The 16,557-nt window shown below is 41.7% G+C and overlaps 1 protein-coding gene across 1 annotated transcript in view; it reads left to right on the plus strand.

Moving 5' to 3' along the window:
- The window catches only part of DERA (deoxyribose-phosphate aldolase), a 63,138-nt gene that overhangs the window by 9,185 nt on the left and 37,396 nt on the right, over positions 1-16,557 (plus strand). The window contains exons 3-6 of the mRNA XM_060776636.2: positions 2,954-3,101; positions 4,635-4,730; positions 5,608-5,742; positions 15,024-15,152. Of these exons, the coding sequence (XP_060632619.2) occupies positions 2,954-3,101; positions 4,635-4,730; positions 5,608-5,742; positions 15,024-15,152 (508 nt within the window). The remainder of the gene's footprint in view (positions 1-2,953; positions 3,102-4,634; positions 4,731-5,607; positions 5,743-15,023; positions 15,153-16,557) is intronic.

Raw genomic sequence — 16,557 nt, forward strand, 5'->3', positions numbered from 1 at the left:
TCCCGGTCACCCACCCTCAGGTGGACGCATTCAAAATTTGTTGACTGCGGGATGGGGGCCCTGGTCAGAAGAATGGAGTCTCTATAGATCACTGCAACCCCGCCTCCCCGCCCCCCGGATCTTGGTTGGTGCTGCACGGAGAAACCTGGCGGGCAAAGCTGGGTCAAATTCACACCTCCAGCTTCGTCCAGCCAGGTCTCCGTGATGCACGCCAGATCTGCCCGTTCATCCAGGATTAAATCCTGGATGAAAGCTGTTTTGCCATTGACAGATCTGGCGTTCAACAGCACCACCTTCAATCCGGGGGGACCGCCGACCTGGTTACACCAATTCACCATATCAGGAGACCGAGTTGGAGTTACTAATGTTGTTGTACGATCCCTAGGCCGAATTCGAGGTCTCCTTTTCCCGTATCTCCCCATCCCCACCACGACTTCTATGGGGGCTCCCCGACCAATGGAACACCCTCCCTCCTCCATGACGCAGTCTACCTTCCTATTTTCACCCCATGCTTCACTGCTGGTTATATGATTTATCACCGGTTTAACTCGCACTGGGATCTCCAATTCACTCCCCTCCTTACCTCTCCCGCAGGCAGCTAACAGCAGTGTTACAAGATACCAGGAGATCGGAACTAGCATGGGTGGTAGATGTTAGCAGTCTCAATAAAGCTACCAAAGTTCGTAAAGTGCAGCTTGTGGTTGTATAAATCTTACAGTTCTTAAAGTGCAAAGGAGGATAGTAACACTCACACTAAAGCTACCAAAGTTCTTAAAGTGCAGCCAGTGGTTGTAGCAACCTCCCAGGTCTTAAAGTGCAAAAGGTTATTGAGATTGTTCTAAAGTGCTAAAATAAGGTGCGTCATGGAGGAACCCCAATTTCAGAAGCTAGGGACTAGCACCTGGATAGTAACCAATACAGTACAGGATAACAATTTAAAGTGCTAAAGGATTAAGGTGCTGATAATATAAAGTGCTAGAATTGTACAAAATAACAGCACCACCTAATCTGTTGGTAGAGATGTTAAGACACACAAAATCAAGGCAATGAACGACTGAAAATGGACCAAAAGGTGGATTGGTATTGGTCCTTCCGGAGATAAAGCTAGTGTCCGCAAGGATGATCAACGGCCGAAATCGGCCCGATGGTAAAGGATGGACACGCAGGTGGACAGCACAGTAAATTGAACAGCACAGCGGTCGGCACAATAGATTGAACAGCACAGGTAGTCGGCACAATAGATAGTTAGTCAGCACACGTCGGACAACCAAGGTCGGTCAGCACAGCGTTGGCCTAAAGTTGGTAGCGTCGATGGCATACACAGTTTGGCCCCAGTGATGCTCTGGAGGGGTGCGATAACCGCACCACGAACCAAGATGGCGGCCGCGTCAAGACCTGGGGCGACAACTCAAGCCACCCCGGGGTCCTAGCGCCGCACGCCGACAAGGCCAGCAAACTGCGAGTTATCCCGGCCCCAAAAGCTCCGGTCGACTAATCTGTGGTTTGGGAGGGAGCGTGCTCGGACCCAACTAGAGGTGGGCCTCGCTCCACCTCCACTCTTCTCTTCTGGGGAGCCGACTCGCACGGCTGAAGCAGCCAGATGTCCGAGGCTGCAGCTGGAACGCAAACCGGCTGGGCCGAGCAGGAGGGGGCGCCGTGGGTGAAAACAGCCCTCTCGGAGGTCAGTCTGCCAGCCCGCTGGGAGGCCAAGCAGCCGAACAAAGCCTCCACTTCTCCGTCCAGGTACAATGTCCAAGCTAAGATTATCGAAGCTGGAGACTGGAGGGTGTAAGGGGGTCCAGAAGGGGTCCAGTAGCTGGGAGGTAGGGAGCTTGGGGCCAACAATGGCGGTGGCCCAGTTGTCTTCTCCTTTCCTCCTTCCCCGTTTGTTCGTCTTCTTTCTCCGACGCTCCCCGAAAGGTCTCCAAGCTCACTTTCGTGACCCTGGGAATTACTGTTTGTGTGGGGGCGGTTTTTTAGGAGTCCAAAAGGGGAAATAGAGCCAGAATAAGGTAAATTGAGGCCCCTCTCTTACCCTGGGAAGAAGGTTCGCTGCTTACCACGCCGCCATCATTTTGAGTAATTTGTAGTTTGTAGTTTGCAAATAGTTCGATTACTAGAGTATTAAACGAACTCTGACAAAACTAAACACTAGATGGTAGCAAGCAAAGTTTATTGATTAGTCCACTGACCGTATCAACATTAAAAACAAAAACAGAAATGTACACAAATAGACAATAATCACTATCCTAGGACTCCCATAATAGTGAAGTAACACACATTCAAACTTGATTAAGTTAAAAGATAATTAAAAATATCATCATTAAAATGCCAATGTAAAATTTCAAACCACAAAAATGAAAAACGAAGGTTAAAACAAAGGTTAAAATAGACCAGCTATTACACAATCCCAAGCCACTTCAGATATCTGCGTCACCCCTACAGTTTACCCCAATCTCCTCCAGATACGCAGTTCTGACAAAACTAAACACTAGATGGTAGTAAGTCTACCAAGATGGGAAAATAACTGTGCCAAAATAGCAACAGCCGTGGTAAAAAAGGACAAATAGGGTTCAAAGTACAGAACAAGGCTATAGTTTAGATTTGTCAAAATAACAGAATATATATATAAAAAAAGAGTGAAAATCAGGGAATGCATGTACTGTGAAAGAGTCTCCGACATTTAAAGACCATGCCTGAGTGGTAGAGCACATGCATTACGTGTAAAAGGAACCTAATTCAGTTCCTGGCATTTCTAGGTAAGAGTGGGTAAGATTTCCACCTGAAATCCTGATTTAACAATGATTCTTCAGTGTTTACAAGACAAAACCGTAGAGGTATAAACTCGGTATAGACTCCTTCTTAAATTCCTAATTTTGGCCAGACATGCAAGCAGGTACATGGCAAGGATTTTTTTTCTTGCTAACTGTTCTTTTCTTTACTTTATATAAAGGCAGCTTGGCTTCTGCGGGCCGTGACCTGCATCGACTTGACCACCCTTTCGGGGGACGACACTCCTTCTAATGTTTGCAGGTTGTGTTACAAAGCCAAGCATCCCATCAGAGAGGATCTGTTGCAGGCTGTGAACATGCATGATAAAGGTATGACAAGCTTTGAGAAGTAACGAAATTGATTTGACTGAATGAAGATAAATCTGGTAGCAGTGAGAACTGTGCATGTGTTTTCGTTTCTTTTCTTTTTAACTTGACCATTGTTGAGTTTTATTTTGCTGTGTGTGTGTGTATAGTTTGGTTCTAAAAAAAAAGAAAAAAAAGAAATATGAGTTATAAGTGGCAGCACATTGTTGGCTAGGAGTAGAATATTGTGTACAGATCAAAATGTATCAAATTACTTTGGTGCAAAGTTGGAAAATTGCATTTATAGCAAATGGACGCATATCCTCAGTGTATTTTTAAAAAATTCTTGTAAAATTTGTTCAGATGAATTTGGTACCTTTTCTGCAAAAGAGAGTTCTAGTCAATTCCTGTAAACTAAAACATTAATTGCTCACTCAAAGGAAGTAATGTTTAATAAGAGAGAAGGCAGTTGGAAAAAGTTAAAACCACTTCCTAGATGGATTAATAATAATAATAATAATAATAATGATAATAATATATTTATATTCCACCCTATCTCCCCAAGGGGACTCAGGGCGGATCACAGTATACATACACGGCAAACATTCAGTGCCATTTTGGATAGACAATACAGAGACAGACAAAACAGAAAGGAGGTATGTTGTGTCGACGTCCAGCTTTTTGGCACCTTGGAAGGTTGTGCTTGGATTCAGCCACAGGTGGATGCTGTCGCTCCATCCTTTATGATGAAGAGCTATCAGGACTTTTTCCTTTTGGTCACCTGGCATTTTCCGATCTTTTTTCTTTATGGTGTCATAAAATACCTCCCTTGCTTGTTTTAGTAATTTCTCTAATTACAGTGCAAGCTGATTTCGAACTGCTTAGGTAAAGAATAAGCTGGGCTGACAGTCGGCAGCTCATGCCAACCCGGGACTTCGAACTGACAACCTTTTGGTTGGAAGATCTTATAATTGCTGATGATTTACCAGCTGTGATAAAGCCTGGCCCTCAAGGAAGCCATAGCCCTGAGTTTACAAGACCTTAGCAGGGCTGCTGAGTATAGGAAATGGACTTGACTGCAGTTGGGCATTAGAAATAGCTTTTTGACAGTAAGAGCAGTTCAGCCATGGAGCTAACTGTCTAGAAAAACATTGTAGAGTCTTCTTCTCTGGATGTCTTCAAAATGAGACTGGATGTGCTGAGGATGCTTTAGCTTTAGCTCCTGCATGTAGCAGAGAGCTGGACCTGATGGCTCAAAGGGCCTCTTTCCAACTCTTTAAGTCTACAAGCAATACATATTGATGTTCTCTCTTCTATTAAAGATAAGGGAGTTCTCCCCAGTTTTCACTCTTGCAACGTTTCTAGTGGTGCTCCCCATAATGGACAAACTATTAATTTGAACCAACAACAGATGATTTTCTTCTAGGGCAGAGTGGATAGGAGGAACCTAATAGTAAGGTTGTCTTTGAAGTTTAAACCATGGTATTGTATTCTGGACAAAAAGCTACACAGGAGAATAGGTCAGTAGCTGTGATACTCAACTGTGATTTTTTGCAGGCATCACAACAGCTGCTATCTGTGTCTATCCAGGAAGAGTAGCTGATGCAGTAAAGGCTCTCAAGGCGGCTGGATGTAACATCCCAGTAGCTTCAGGTATGTTTTGTGAACTTGTCTTCTGAAAGTCAAAGTCTCTTTCTATGGCTGATGAGATTTCTAGAGCTGGTGGACCATAGTGTGCTGCATCTTAGTTCTGAACAAACTCAAAAGCATGTAGAATTTGTGCCTGTAATAAATTGATCCAAGTTAGGCAGATGTATACTTTTACTTATTTTAAAATTCAAGAATATCCTCATAACTTCAGAATCCATATCTGTGTTTTCAGGTATCCATACCCAGGAATAACAATTCCCATTCTTAGGATTTCAGTAAGAATTGATTAATCCTCCTTCATACTTTCTCAATTAGATAATTTATTTATAAATCAAGAAGGTCTAGAAGACAGGATATAAAATATACATATTTTATTTTTTTTCCTGTGTCAGGAGCGACTTGAGAAACTGCAAGTCACTTCTGGTGTGAGAGAATTGGCCGTCTGCAAGGACGTTGCCTGGGAGACGCCTGGATGTTTTATCATTCTGTGGGAGGCTTCTCTCATATCCCCTCATGAGAAGCTGGAGCTGACAGATAGGAGCTCACCCTGTTCCCCAGATTTAAACTACCAACCTTCTGGTCCGCAGTCCTACTGGCACAAGGGTTTAATCTATTTCACCTACCTATTTTAATTAATATCTATGTGTGTGCGTAGAGTTCATTTTCCTGATTAAATCTGTCTTTTAGGGTTTTTTTTTTTTAAAAAATGGGCATGTGGTTGATATTACTACAGTAGTTGGAATATCAGTAAAACACAGTGCCCATTCTCCAATGGAGTTGCTTTTTTATTTGTTAGATGTATGCTCTTACTTTCTCTACCCAAAATAGGACTGGATGGGCTTTTTTTACATTGATGTTCTATCTTTTGCTTCCTCCTTAGTGGCTACTGGATTCCCAGCGGGACAGACAGTCCTGAAAACCCGGTTGGAGGAAGTTCGGCTGGCTGTGGAAGATGGTGCCAAAGAGATTGACATTGTCATTAACCGAACTTTAGTACTGACGGGCCAATGGGAAGGTGAGTGTGGCTCAAACCCTAGAAGAAATGGTTTGGCATATATCAAACTGCCCATAGTTCTTGTTTGACTATTGATATGCAAAGCTGTATCAATAGCTTTGCATAGCAATACAAGCTGTTAGGGATTGTGGGAGTTGGAAGTCCAAAACACCTGGAGGGTCAAAGTTCGCCTGTGTCTGGTATAACCCCTGGTATAACCCCTGTGTCCATGGGGAATACATTCTGAGACCCCCCCTATGGATACCTGAAACTGTAGATAGTAGTACCTCCTCTTTGAAATGGTTGAACAGAAGCTCTCCGAAGCTTTAGGCCAGTGATTCTCAACCTGTGGGTCCCCAGATGTTTTAGCCTTCAACTCCCAGAAATCCTAACAGCTGGTAAACTGTCTGGGATTTCTGGGAGTTGTAGGCCAAAATACCTGGGGACCCACAGGTTGGGAACCACTGCTTTAGGCACTCTTACTGCCTATTACAGGGGAAACCAGCTGATTTCTAATCCATCCAAAACACAGACATGTGCTTTTCATCTTAACAACAGACAAGCATCTCGAGGTCTGACGATTACCTGGAAAGGACTCCCACTGGAGCATTGTAGCAGAGCGAAATACCTGGGAGTTACTCTAGACCATGCTTTGACTTACAAGAACCACTGCTTGAATATCAAGCAAAAAGTAGGCGCTAAAAATAATATCATTGACTGGTGCAACCTGGTGATCACAACTAGAGACAGTGAAGACATCTGCCCTTACACTTTGCTACTCTGCTGCTGAATAAGCATGCCCAATGTGGAATACTTCTCACCATGTTAAAACAGTGGATGTGGCTCTTAATGATACATGCCACATTATCACAGGATGTCTACATCCAACACCACTGGAGAAATTATACTGTTTAGCTGGTATTGTACCACCTGACATCCGCCAGGAAGTAGCAGCCAATAATGAAAGGACCAAGGCAGGGACATCTCCAACCCATCCTCTGTTTGGATTTCAGCCAGCATGCCAAAGTCTTAAATTAAGAAACAACTTTCTAAGATCTACAGAGATACTTGCAGGAACACTTCAGCAAGCGAGAGTCCAAAAGTGGCAGGTTAAAACCTGGAACTTCAATCAGTGGCTGAGATTGGATGAGAAACCTGGGCACACAGAAGACTGAGTGACTTGGAAGGAATTGAACAGACTGTGCTTTGGCACCATGAGATGCAGAGCCAATTTTAAGAAATGGGGCTACATAGTGGAGTCCACAGCATGCAAGTGTGAAGAGCAAACCACAAACCACCTGCTACAATGCAGTCTGAGCCCTGCCACATGCACAAGGGAGGATCTTCTCACAGCGACACAGAGGCACTCCAAGTGGCCAACTTCTACTCAAAGAAAATCTAGTATAATGCCAAGTTTTTAACTTTGTTTGTGTACTTTAAAAATACCTTATAACTGTACCATCATTTTATTTCTGACATCATAAATAAATAAAATAAAATATTCTTGGCCAGAAGCATAGAATAGAATTGCACTGGAGGACAAAGAGAGACCTACAAATTCTTCCATCCTCTTTAGGTCCCGCAGTCCTATTCTGTAGTATGCTTGGGCTAGAAGCATAGCAAAGAATAGCACTGGAGAGAATCTACAAACACTTTCAGAGAGAATATATTTTGGAGTGTGGAATGTGAAGTCATTGATATTATATTGTATTTGGATAGATGCCATAAATTTATCTATTCATTTAATTTCATTTATAGGATGTGATACTTAATATTACGAGGACTCTTAAGTAGTTGTAAATATAGAAATTGAATGTGTGTGTGTGTGTGTATGTGTATAGTTTGGTTCCAAAAGGTACCAAATAAAATAAATAGAAATATGAGTTATAGGGGGCAGCACATTGTTGGCTAGGAGTAGACTATTGTTTACAGATCAAAACGTATCAAATCACATTGGTACAGATCTCGAAAAATTGCATTTATAGCAAATGGACGCATATCTTCAGCATATTTTTTAAAGTTGCTGTAAAAAAAATTAGATGGATTTTGTACTTTTTCTGAAAAAGAGAGTTCTAGTCATTTCCTGTAAACTAAAACATTAATGCTGTATAACAGAGAGTCCATTAAGGCACAAATCCTAGGATTCTGTAGGATGGAGCCTACAGAACAATAGTCTGAGAAGTATCATACAGCTTTAACAGCATGGCACAAATGTATTATGTACTGAAAATAATGTCTAGCCCTTCCCAACCTAGCAATGATTCTTTATGACTTGCTTTGAAAAAAGATCTTATTTCTGCCCATATGTGGTTGCCCATATGTAGAGGAGAGGAGCCCGTTACCCAGTTCATTAGTGGGCCTACAAACCTCCAGATTTACATGTTTATTTATAGAGCTTATGGAAAAACAAGTGAAAATACCCTCCGTTCACACAGTTGTCTTGACTGAATAGTAAAAGAGGAAGGAGAAACTGCATGGGTGCCAGGGCTGTAATTATTTCCAAACAAAGTTGTTAAAAAGAACTCCAAGGCCTGTCGCTTCAGATGGCATATCTTGGATTTCTCCCCAAAAGGAACTTATTTGGTTTCTCGACAGCAAAATTGGTGTTCTTTCTAAACGGCTTTTGCCGAATCTCAGGGCACGCGTGGTACCATTTAGATCGCTGCAGCTCATTGTTTTCCTGGAATGCTATTAATTAGTACGCTTTTTAATACAGTAGGAGATGGCTTTTCTCTCTAATTGGTTTTCTCTTAATGTACCTTGAATGGGTTGCCTTTAAGTGTTGACAGCACTCCAGTCACCAAGTTTTGTATTATAGAATAAAGAAGGAGGGAGACTACAATTAGCATCCCCGTAGTTTCTTTAGCTGGAGATCATGGCATTAGTAGTCCCACGCTTTATTTCCCCCTGGACCTTGCTTTTGGTGCCAGTATTTGGAGGATTTCTGCAAGGCTCAAATGAAAAGGAAGTTCTGAGGCTACAAAGGATATCTGAAGGGGATCTGTGCCCCACTATTTATTTCTCCGTTTGTGGCAGGGTGAGAGTGGGCAACTCTCCAGATGTTGTTTGACTGCTTCTACCATCACTTACCATAATGAGCAATTATAGAAACAATTGCCTCAGGGGAGTTAGTTGGACCTGCAATTGAAATGCCACGTTATACCTTCCAACTTTTCAGATGAAAACCAGGACACATGTAACCAAAAAGCTATAGAGTACAGTCAAGATGGTAAAAGTTATGAATGAGGAGGAAAACACTTTTATTAGGACAGAAATAGCTAAAGATTTTCCCGTGACATTCAGTCCAGTTGTGTCTGACTCTGGGGGTTGGTGCTCATCTCCATTTCTAAGCCAAAGAGCCGTCGTTGTCCATAGACACCTCCAAGGTCATGTGGCCAACATGACTGCACGGAGCACCATTACCATCCAGCTGGAGTGTTACCTATTGATCTACTCACATTTGCATGTTTTTGAATTGCTAGGCTGTCAGCAGCTGAGGCTAATAGCGGGAGCTCATGCTGCTCCCCAGATTCGAACCGCTGACCAGCAAGTTCAGCAGTTCAGCGGTTTAACCGACTGTGCCACTGGGGGCTCCAATGTCCAATAGGACTGAAATATCAACCCTATATTATTCTCCCAGGTGGAACACGAAGCTAGATTGACTCCTGAAACTGAGCAGGAAGGCAAACAGTTAACAAACCATCACTTAGTTCAAAGTATCCAGCAAACCCCAGCACTTGTTTCAGTCCAACCTACTCAAAACACTTGATGTGATAGATAAAGTTTACTTCAAGCATCAGTGTTTTATAAAACTTCAGAATTATGCAGAGAAAGACAAAGTGCATATAAGCAATCTATATAAATAATGTAATGTTTGTTTGTGGGATTAACATAACTCAAAAACCACTGGAAGAATTGACACCGAATTTGGACACAATACACCTACTAACCCAAGGAGTGACCATCACTCATAAAAACACTGAAAACACAGTAGAAGAGACTTAAAAAGCCAAAAAATAAAAATATATTACAACGCATGCACAAAACACACACATACATACACACACACATACACACACACATACATACATATATATATATATACACACAGAAAACACATATACACAGACTGGGCCACAGCAACGCGTGGCAGGAGATGGCTAGTGTTTTCATAAAAACAAACTGTAGCAACAAGAAGAAGATATTGTGTAACCGTCCAGCTTGTGTGAACCTGAGCATTCTTTAAATAAATATTTTTCTGTTCAGTTCAAGTACCAGGATTTGTGTCTAATTATTAAAGAGAAGAATCTCCACAAAGGAGAAGTCTGAAGATCCTGTGGAGCTGAATACAGTTGTGTGGTGTTGAGCTACACATATTAAAGAGGCACAAACAGGTATTTTAAAAGTCAAACCTTTCTTACACAATTTTCAGCCAAGCGTCTAACCAACTTTCTCTCATAATAATCTCAAGTCTCTCTCAATACAGATCTATATAAATAAAAAATGTAGTTTGTTTGTGGGATTAACATAACTTAAAAACCTAGAATCATAGAATCATAGAATCATAGAATCAAAGAGTTGGAAGAGACCTCATGGGCCATCCAGTCCAACCCCCTGCCAAGAAGCAGGAATATTGCATTCAAATCACCCCTGACAAATGGCCATCCAGCCTCTGCTTAAAAGCTTCCAAAGAAGGAGCCTCCACCACACTCCGGGGCAGAGAGTTCCACTGCTGAACGGCTCTCACAGTCAGGAAGTTCTTCCTAATGTTCAGATGGAATCTCCTCTCTTGTAGTTTGAAGCCATTGTTCCGCGTCCTAGTCTCCAAGGAAGCAGAAAACAAGCTTGCTCCCTCCTCCCTGTGGCTTCCTCTCACATATTTATACATGGCTATCATATCTCCTCTCAGCCTTCTCTTCTTCAGGCTAAACATGCCCAGTTCCCTAAGCCGCTCCTCATAGGGCTTGTTCTCCAGACCCTTGATCATTTTAGTCGCCCTCCTCTGGACACATTCCAGCTTGTCAATATCTCTCTTGAATTGTGGTGCCTCTGGATGAATTGACATGAAATTTGGACACAAGACACCTAACAGTCCAATGAGTGTCCATCACCCCTAAAAATAACACTCCCACACACACACACACAAAACCGCACCAGAACAGACTTAAAAACCCAAAGAATACACCATATATACATATACACATACACTCAAATACATATACACAAGCATACATTCATACACACACACAAATATACACATATACACACATACATATACACATACATACACACATATATACATACAAATATGCATATAGACAAGCACACACATAAAAATATGCATGTACTCATATAAATGCACAAATACACAAATATATACACATATACACGCCCACATATATATATGCAAACACACATATATACACACAGAAACACATATATACACACTCAAACACATATACACAGACTGGAAAACAGCAACGCGTGGCAGGGGATGGCTAGTATAACATAAAAGTACTCAGCCACATCACACTATGCATTAATCTGGGGGTATTCACCTCATTGACCATACAGCCTGAAAAACTTACAACAATCCAGTGATTCCGCCCATGAAAGCCTTCGACAACACGCTTAATGTATTGTTTTAACAAGGCTTTTAATAAGCAACCTTGAAAGTATTGCTATTGTACAGCATATAAATGTGCTCAATAAATAAAATTTAAGTTTGCAATAAAGTACGGGCTGGTAAAGGACATTTTAACCCAGGAAAAACAGAGTAAAGTGTGTTCTCCCTAATTAATAACTTTTTCCATCTTGATTGCACTGTGGAATCATGGCCATGGCCAAGGGTTCTTCTGAATCAGGTTTTGTCTCTGAGTACTTTCCTGCATCGAGGATCAGACCCAGAAAGGGTGAAGTTACTTAATAATCTACTCTTCATATGAAGCCAGCAATCAATCTAGTGCTTTATGTAGTTTTTAATGTAGGTCCCTTCCTTGAGGACATTACAGTCAAATGTTCAGCCCAGGAAAAATAGAGAGAAGAATGGGGATGATGCTAAAACAGAGGAAGATAGAGGTGACTGAGAGTGTTGTGCTGGAGGTCTTGCAGAAAAGGTTGGCTTTGAAAGAAGGAATAATAGAAGAAGATGACTCTGAGTGCATGCCGTATAATTCTGTCACTCCTGTGCTAACTTTCCCTCTGCACTTTGCACATTAGTTGCCTGTAATTTAGGAGGCACATCTACTAAAAAGTCAATTTGTGATGTGCTCTGCATTATGAAAGAACTAGTGTTGGTCCCCCCACCCTCAAAATATCCTTGAATTCCCCTACCCTCCAATCCTTCCTCTTTTTAGAGCTTTTTAAAAAAGCCTCTGCCAAAGCTGAGGGTCGCATGTGGCACATGACTGCTGGACTTGCTAAACTGTCTTTCAGCCATTCAGAGGTTTCAAAAAATTGCTGCAAATGTTAAGTACTTTAGTGTACTTCCAATTACGTTGAGCTCTAAGTTAAATCTGCTGTTACCTATTGTTGAGTACTTTTGTGCCACTTGAACTATAGCTTGCTAAGCCTGGTCTTTAACAATTATTTTAAGTGCTTTCTAATGGATTGGAATATAAAAGCACATGCATTGTGCGGCTCCCTTCCCTTTTTTATTTTTTATTTTTTTGTTTAGAAGCGAAGTCCTTGCACTGGAGTTTCTGAACTCCTTTCATACAGATAGCTGTTTTGTAACCACCTGCCATTAATTTTTAAAATGGATTTTTAAAAACTCCTAAAATAATCCATCTAGTTTTTAGTATATCACAAGTGAGGAACAAAGGGTGAATGTCCTGATCGGTGCCGCTCTGAATGTTGCTTGCTCTCCATGTGTGGGTTTGGAACCTGAAATATATTCATCCCAGGTAGGCAATCTTGTTGCAGTCCAGATATTTTTGACTAGAGAGCCCATCATCCATTACCACATGGAAGGTGGAACTGGTGAAGACTATAGTCTAAAATAGCTGGAGGATAAATATTGAGCATGGGCCTCCTGGTGGCACAGCGGGTTAAACTGCTGAGCTGGTGAACTTTCTGACTGAAAGGTTGGCAGTTAAAATCCAGGAAGAGGGGCGAACTGCCACTGTTAGCCCCAGTTTCTGCCAACCTAGCAGTTCGAAAACATGCCAATGTGAGTCAATCAATAGGTTCCACTTCTTTGGGAAGGTAACAGTACTCCATGCAGTCATGCCGGCCACATGACCTTGGAGTTGTCTACAGACAACGCCGGCTCTTCAGCTTAGAAATGGAGATGAGCCCAAAATATAATTAAAACAAAATTTGACATGAAACCTGAGTACTACTTATTGAATATAACAGATCTCGATCTAAAGAAAAATGAAGAAAAGATCTTCTTTTACCTGTCAACAGCTGCAAGAATATTAATTGCACAGAAATGGAAAGCCAAAGAAATCCCCTCCAATGAGGACTGGATCAAGAAAATAGCAGAATTTATGGATTTGGATAGGCTTTCATACTTACTAAAGGAACAGAGTAAGGAAAACAAACAAACTGGAACCGACTTAGAGAGTACTTGAGGGAAAAAGTAAAGCTTAACATATAGTATAAGATACTATGAGTAAAATTGAATATAGAACATACGACACTATAAGATTTACACAATTTGATGATCATATCTCTGTGGGCTGAACTTTCTTTTTACTTTTCTTTTTTACCCTGGTGTTTCGACCTTCCCTCCCTCCATCCCCCTATCCCTCCCCTCCCCTCCCCTCTCTCCCACTTCCCAATACACTATCACTCTTTTAATTTCCCACTTTGCTATCACTTCGATTGTTCTCCCTCTTTCATTGTTAAGGAAAAAACTCTCAATAAAATTATTAATAACACAGAGTCAGACTCAACTAGACTTAATGTCAGGGGAAACCTTTACAGTAGCTTTATTTTAAATATTGGGCATCCCTTACCAGAATTTGATGGCTCTTAATAAGACATGCCGCATTATCACGGGGTGTCTGCGCCCTACACCACTGGAGAAATTCCACTGCTTAGCCGGTATTGCACCACCTGACATCCACCAGGAAGTAGCAGCCAATAGTGAAAGGACCAAGGCAGAGACATCTCCAGCTCATCCCCTGTTTGGATATCAGCCAGCACGTCAATGACTTAAATCTAGAAATAGTTTTCTAAGATCTACAGAGACACTCGCCGGAACACCTCAGCAAGCGAGAGTCCAAAAGTGGCAGGCTCAAACCCAGAACCTCAATCAATGGCTGATACCAAATGAGAGACTCCCCCTGGGTGAATGTGGAGAGGAGCAAACCACTGACCACCTGCTGCAATGCAACCTGAGCCCTGCCACATGCACAATGGAGGACATACTTGCAGCAACACCAGAGGCACTCCAAGTGGCCAGATACTGGTCAAAGGACGTTTAATCAACTACCAAGCTTGCAAATGCTGTGTTTTGTTTGTTTGTTTGTTAAAAAATGCAACACAACTGTTTGGTCTGCTCCTGACATGATAAATAAAACCAGAATTTGAAATTGTCCAAAACTGTCCACCTTTACTTTCTGATGTTCAATGTACACAACCTTGGTTTCATGCAAAAAAAAATAAATCAAAAATATTCTCTAAAATTATCTTTTGGCTATGTGTATAAGGTGTATATGAATTCCATTATGTACATCTATGCAAATACCGATATTACAAACTCTGAAAAAAATGAAGTCTGAAACTGTGCTGGCCCCAAGCTTTTCAGATAAAGGATATTCAACCTGTACCCAAATTTATGCTGCAGATTTCTTTTACAAGCGTTCATGGAAGAGTGTTTTTGTCCTGTTCTCATTCTCCTATCGCATATGGCCCTGAAAAGCCTTTGTAAAGGTATGATCCCAATATGGGATGAGTAGAACCAGTATAGTACTGGAGGACTAGAAGGAAACAAGTCAGGTAACATTCCATGGAAAAGTTACTTTTTGAGTGATGCCTGTCAGAATCCTCCACACAGCATGGGGCTTGTCTAAAAAAAGCAAGATAGCTGATTTCTAAGTATGAGGCATGACTTGTTGCATTTTGGTTCTCTGGTACTATATTTGTATTATAGTGATGTATGACTATAATAGACCTGTTATTGCATTCTACTACTCCACTAATAATGGTTTCCACAGGGAGAAAAACCTCAGATTTACTACCTGCATTTTGTTCAGTCACACATTTAGAGGTTAAGCTAGAAATAGAATATTATGTTGGATCTGAGGTATATTTTGAACTAATCATCCACTTTTGTCTTTCTGGTCTTCTAGGGCTCTTTGAAGAAATCCGCCAGTTCCGTCAGGCCTGCGGAGAAGCTCACATGAAAACCATCTTGGGGACGGGGGAGTTGGGATCACTCACCAACGTCTACAAAGCCAGTCTTGTTGCCATGATGGCAGGTGATTCCCATTTACATATATATCGTATCAGCAGGACATTTGATGGGAATGTGCAGAGTGCTCTAATTCAGTCTGCCTCCTAGTCAGCTTGCTCTCCCTTTCTGGAAGACACTCCATTGGAGGCAACCAATCCTGACTTGGGATGATGTGATGGTGGAACCCTTTTAGTCCAAATGTAGGATTAATAACAAAAACTATTCATGGTTGCCTCTTTGCGTCTCTTCCATCAGCATGAAATTTTTTCTGATCTTACAGGTTTTTAGGAATTGATTGGTAGATATTTTAATAGTAAGCAGCAGCAGCTTGAAGTAAAGAACCAGGACATGGCAGGGTGAGAAATATAGGAGGCAGACGGTCCCGTAAGAATCCTTTCCTCATCCTTGCCAGTCAAATATAATAACAATAAATGTAAAAATGGAGCCCCCGGTGGCACAATGGGTTAAGCTGCTGAGCTGCTTAACTCATTGAACGAAAGGTCGCAGGTTCGAATCTGGGGAGCAGCGTGAGCTTCCGCTGTCAGCCCCAGCTTCTGCCAACCTAGCAGTTCGAAAACATGCAAATGTGAGTAGATCAGGTACCACTCTGGCAGGAAGGTAACAGTGCTCCATGCAGTCATGCCGGCCACATGGCCCTGGAGGTGTCTAAGGACAACGCCGGTTCTTCAGCTTAGAAATGGAGATAAGCACCAACCCCCAGAGTCAGACACAACTAGAAAACCTTTACCTTTACCTAAATGTAAACAAACTCATGGCATTTATTATCTTCTATCTAATGCAGCTATGACACACAATTCTGTCTTGATATCTTCAGAAGCCTCAAGTGGTGCAGCGGATTAAACTGCTGAGCTGCTGAACTTGCTGACTGAAAGGTCGGTGGTTCGAATCCAAGGAGTGGGGTGAGCTTTTGCTGTTAGCCCTAGCTCATGCCATCATAGCATTTTGAAAACATGCAAATGTGAGTAGATTAATAGGTACCGCTTGTGCGGGAAGGTAACGGCGCTCCATTCAGTCATGCTGGCCACATGACCTTGAGGGTGTCTATGGACAACGCTGGTTCTTATCTTTATCATGTATGTATAATGCACAGATATCTATGTAGCAATATAACAGAATAGGTTTCAATAACAGAAAAAACAATTCAAAAACAGTAACAATTCAACAATTATTTACAGTCTTGTTAGAAGTCTTCCTTCACAATCCCAACTGGGTTATAATTGTTACTATATTGTAACTCTAGACATGGTCTACATGAATGTTTACAGGAAAATAGTACACATGTCAAATTAAACACAACAAATCAACAAACATTGGCACCTGATACAGGATATTAGGGGCTGCGAAAAAATTCCAATGATAGCCTACAGAAGATCAAGAAATTTTAAAAACTTTCTAGTTCATACAGACCT

The sequence above is a fragment of the Anolis sagrei genome, chromosome 5 (genome assembly GCF_037176765.1).
Source record: "Anolis sagrei isolate rAnoSag1 chromosome 5, rAnoSag1.mat, whole genome shotgun sequence".
NCBI lineage: Eukaryota > Metazoa > Chordata > Lepidosauria > Squamata > Dactyloidae > Anolis > Anolis sagrei.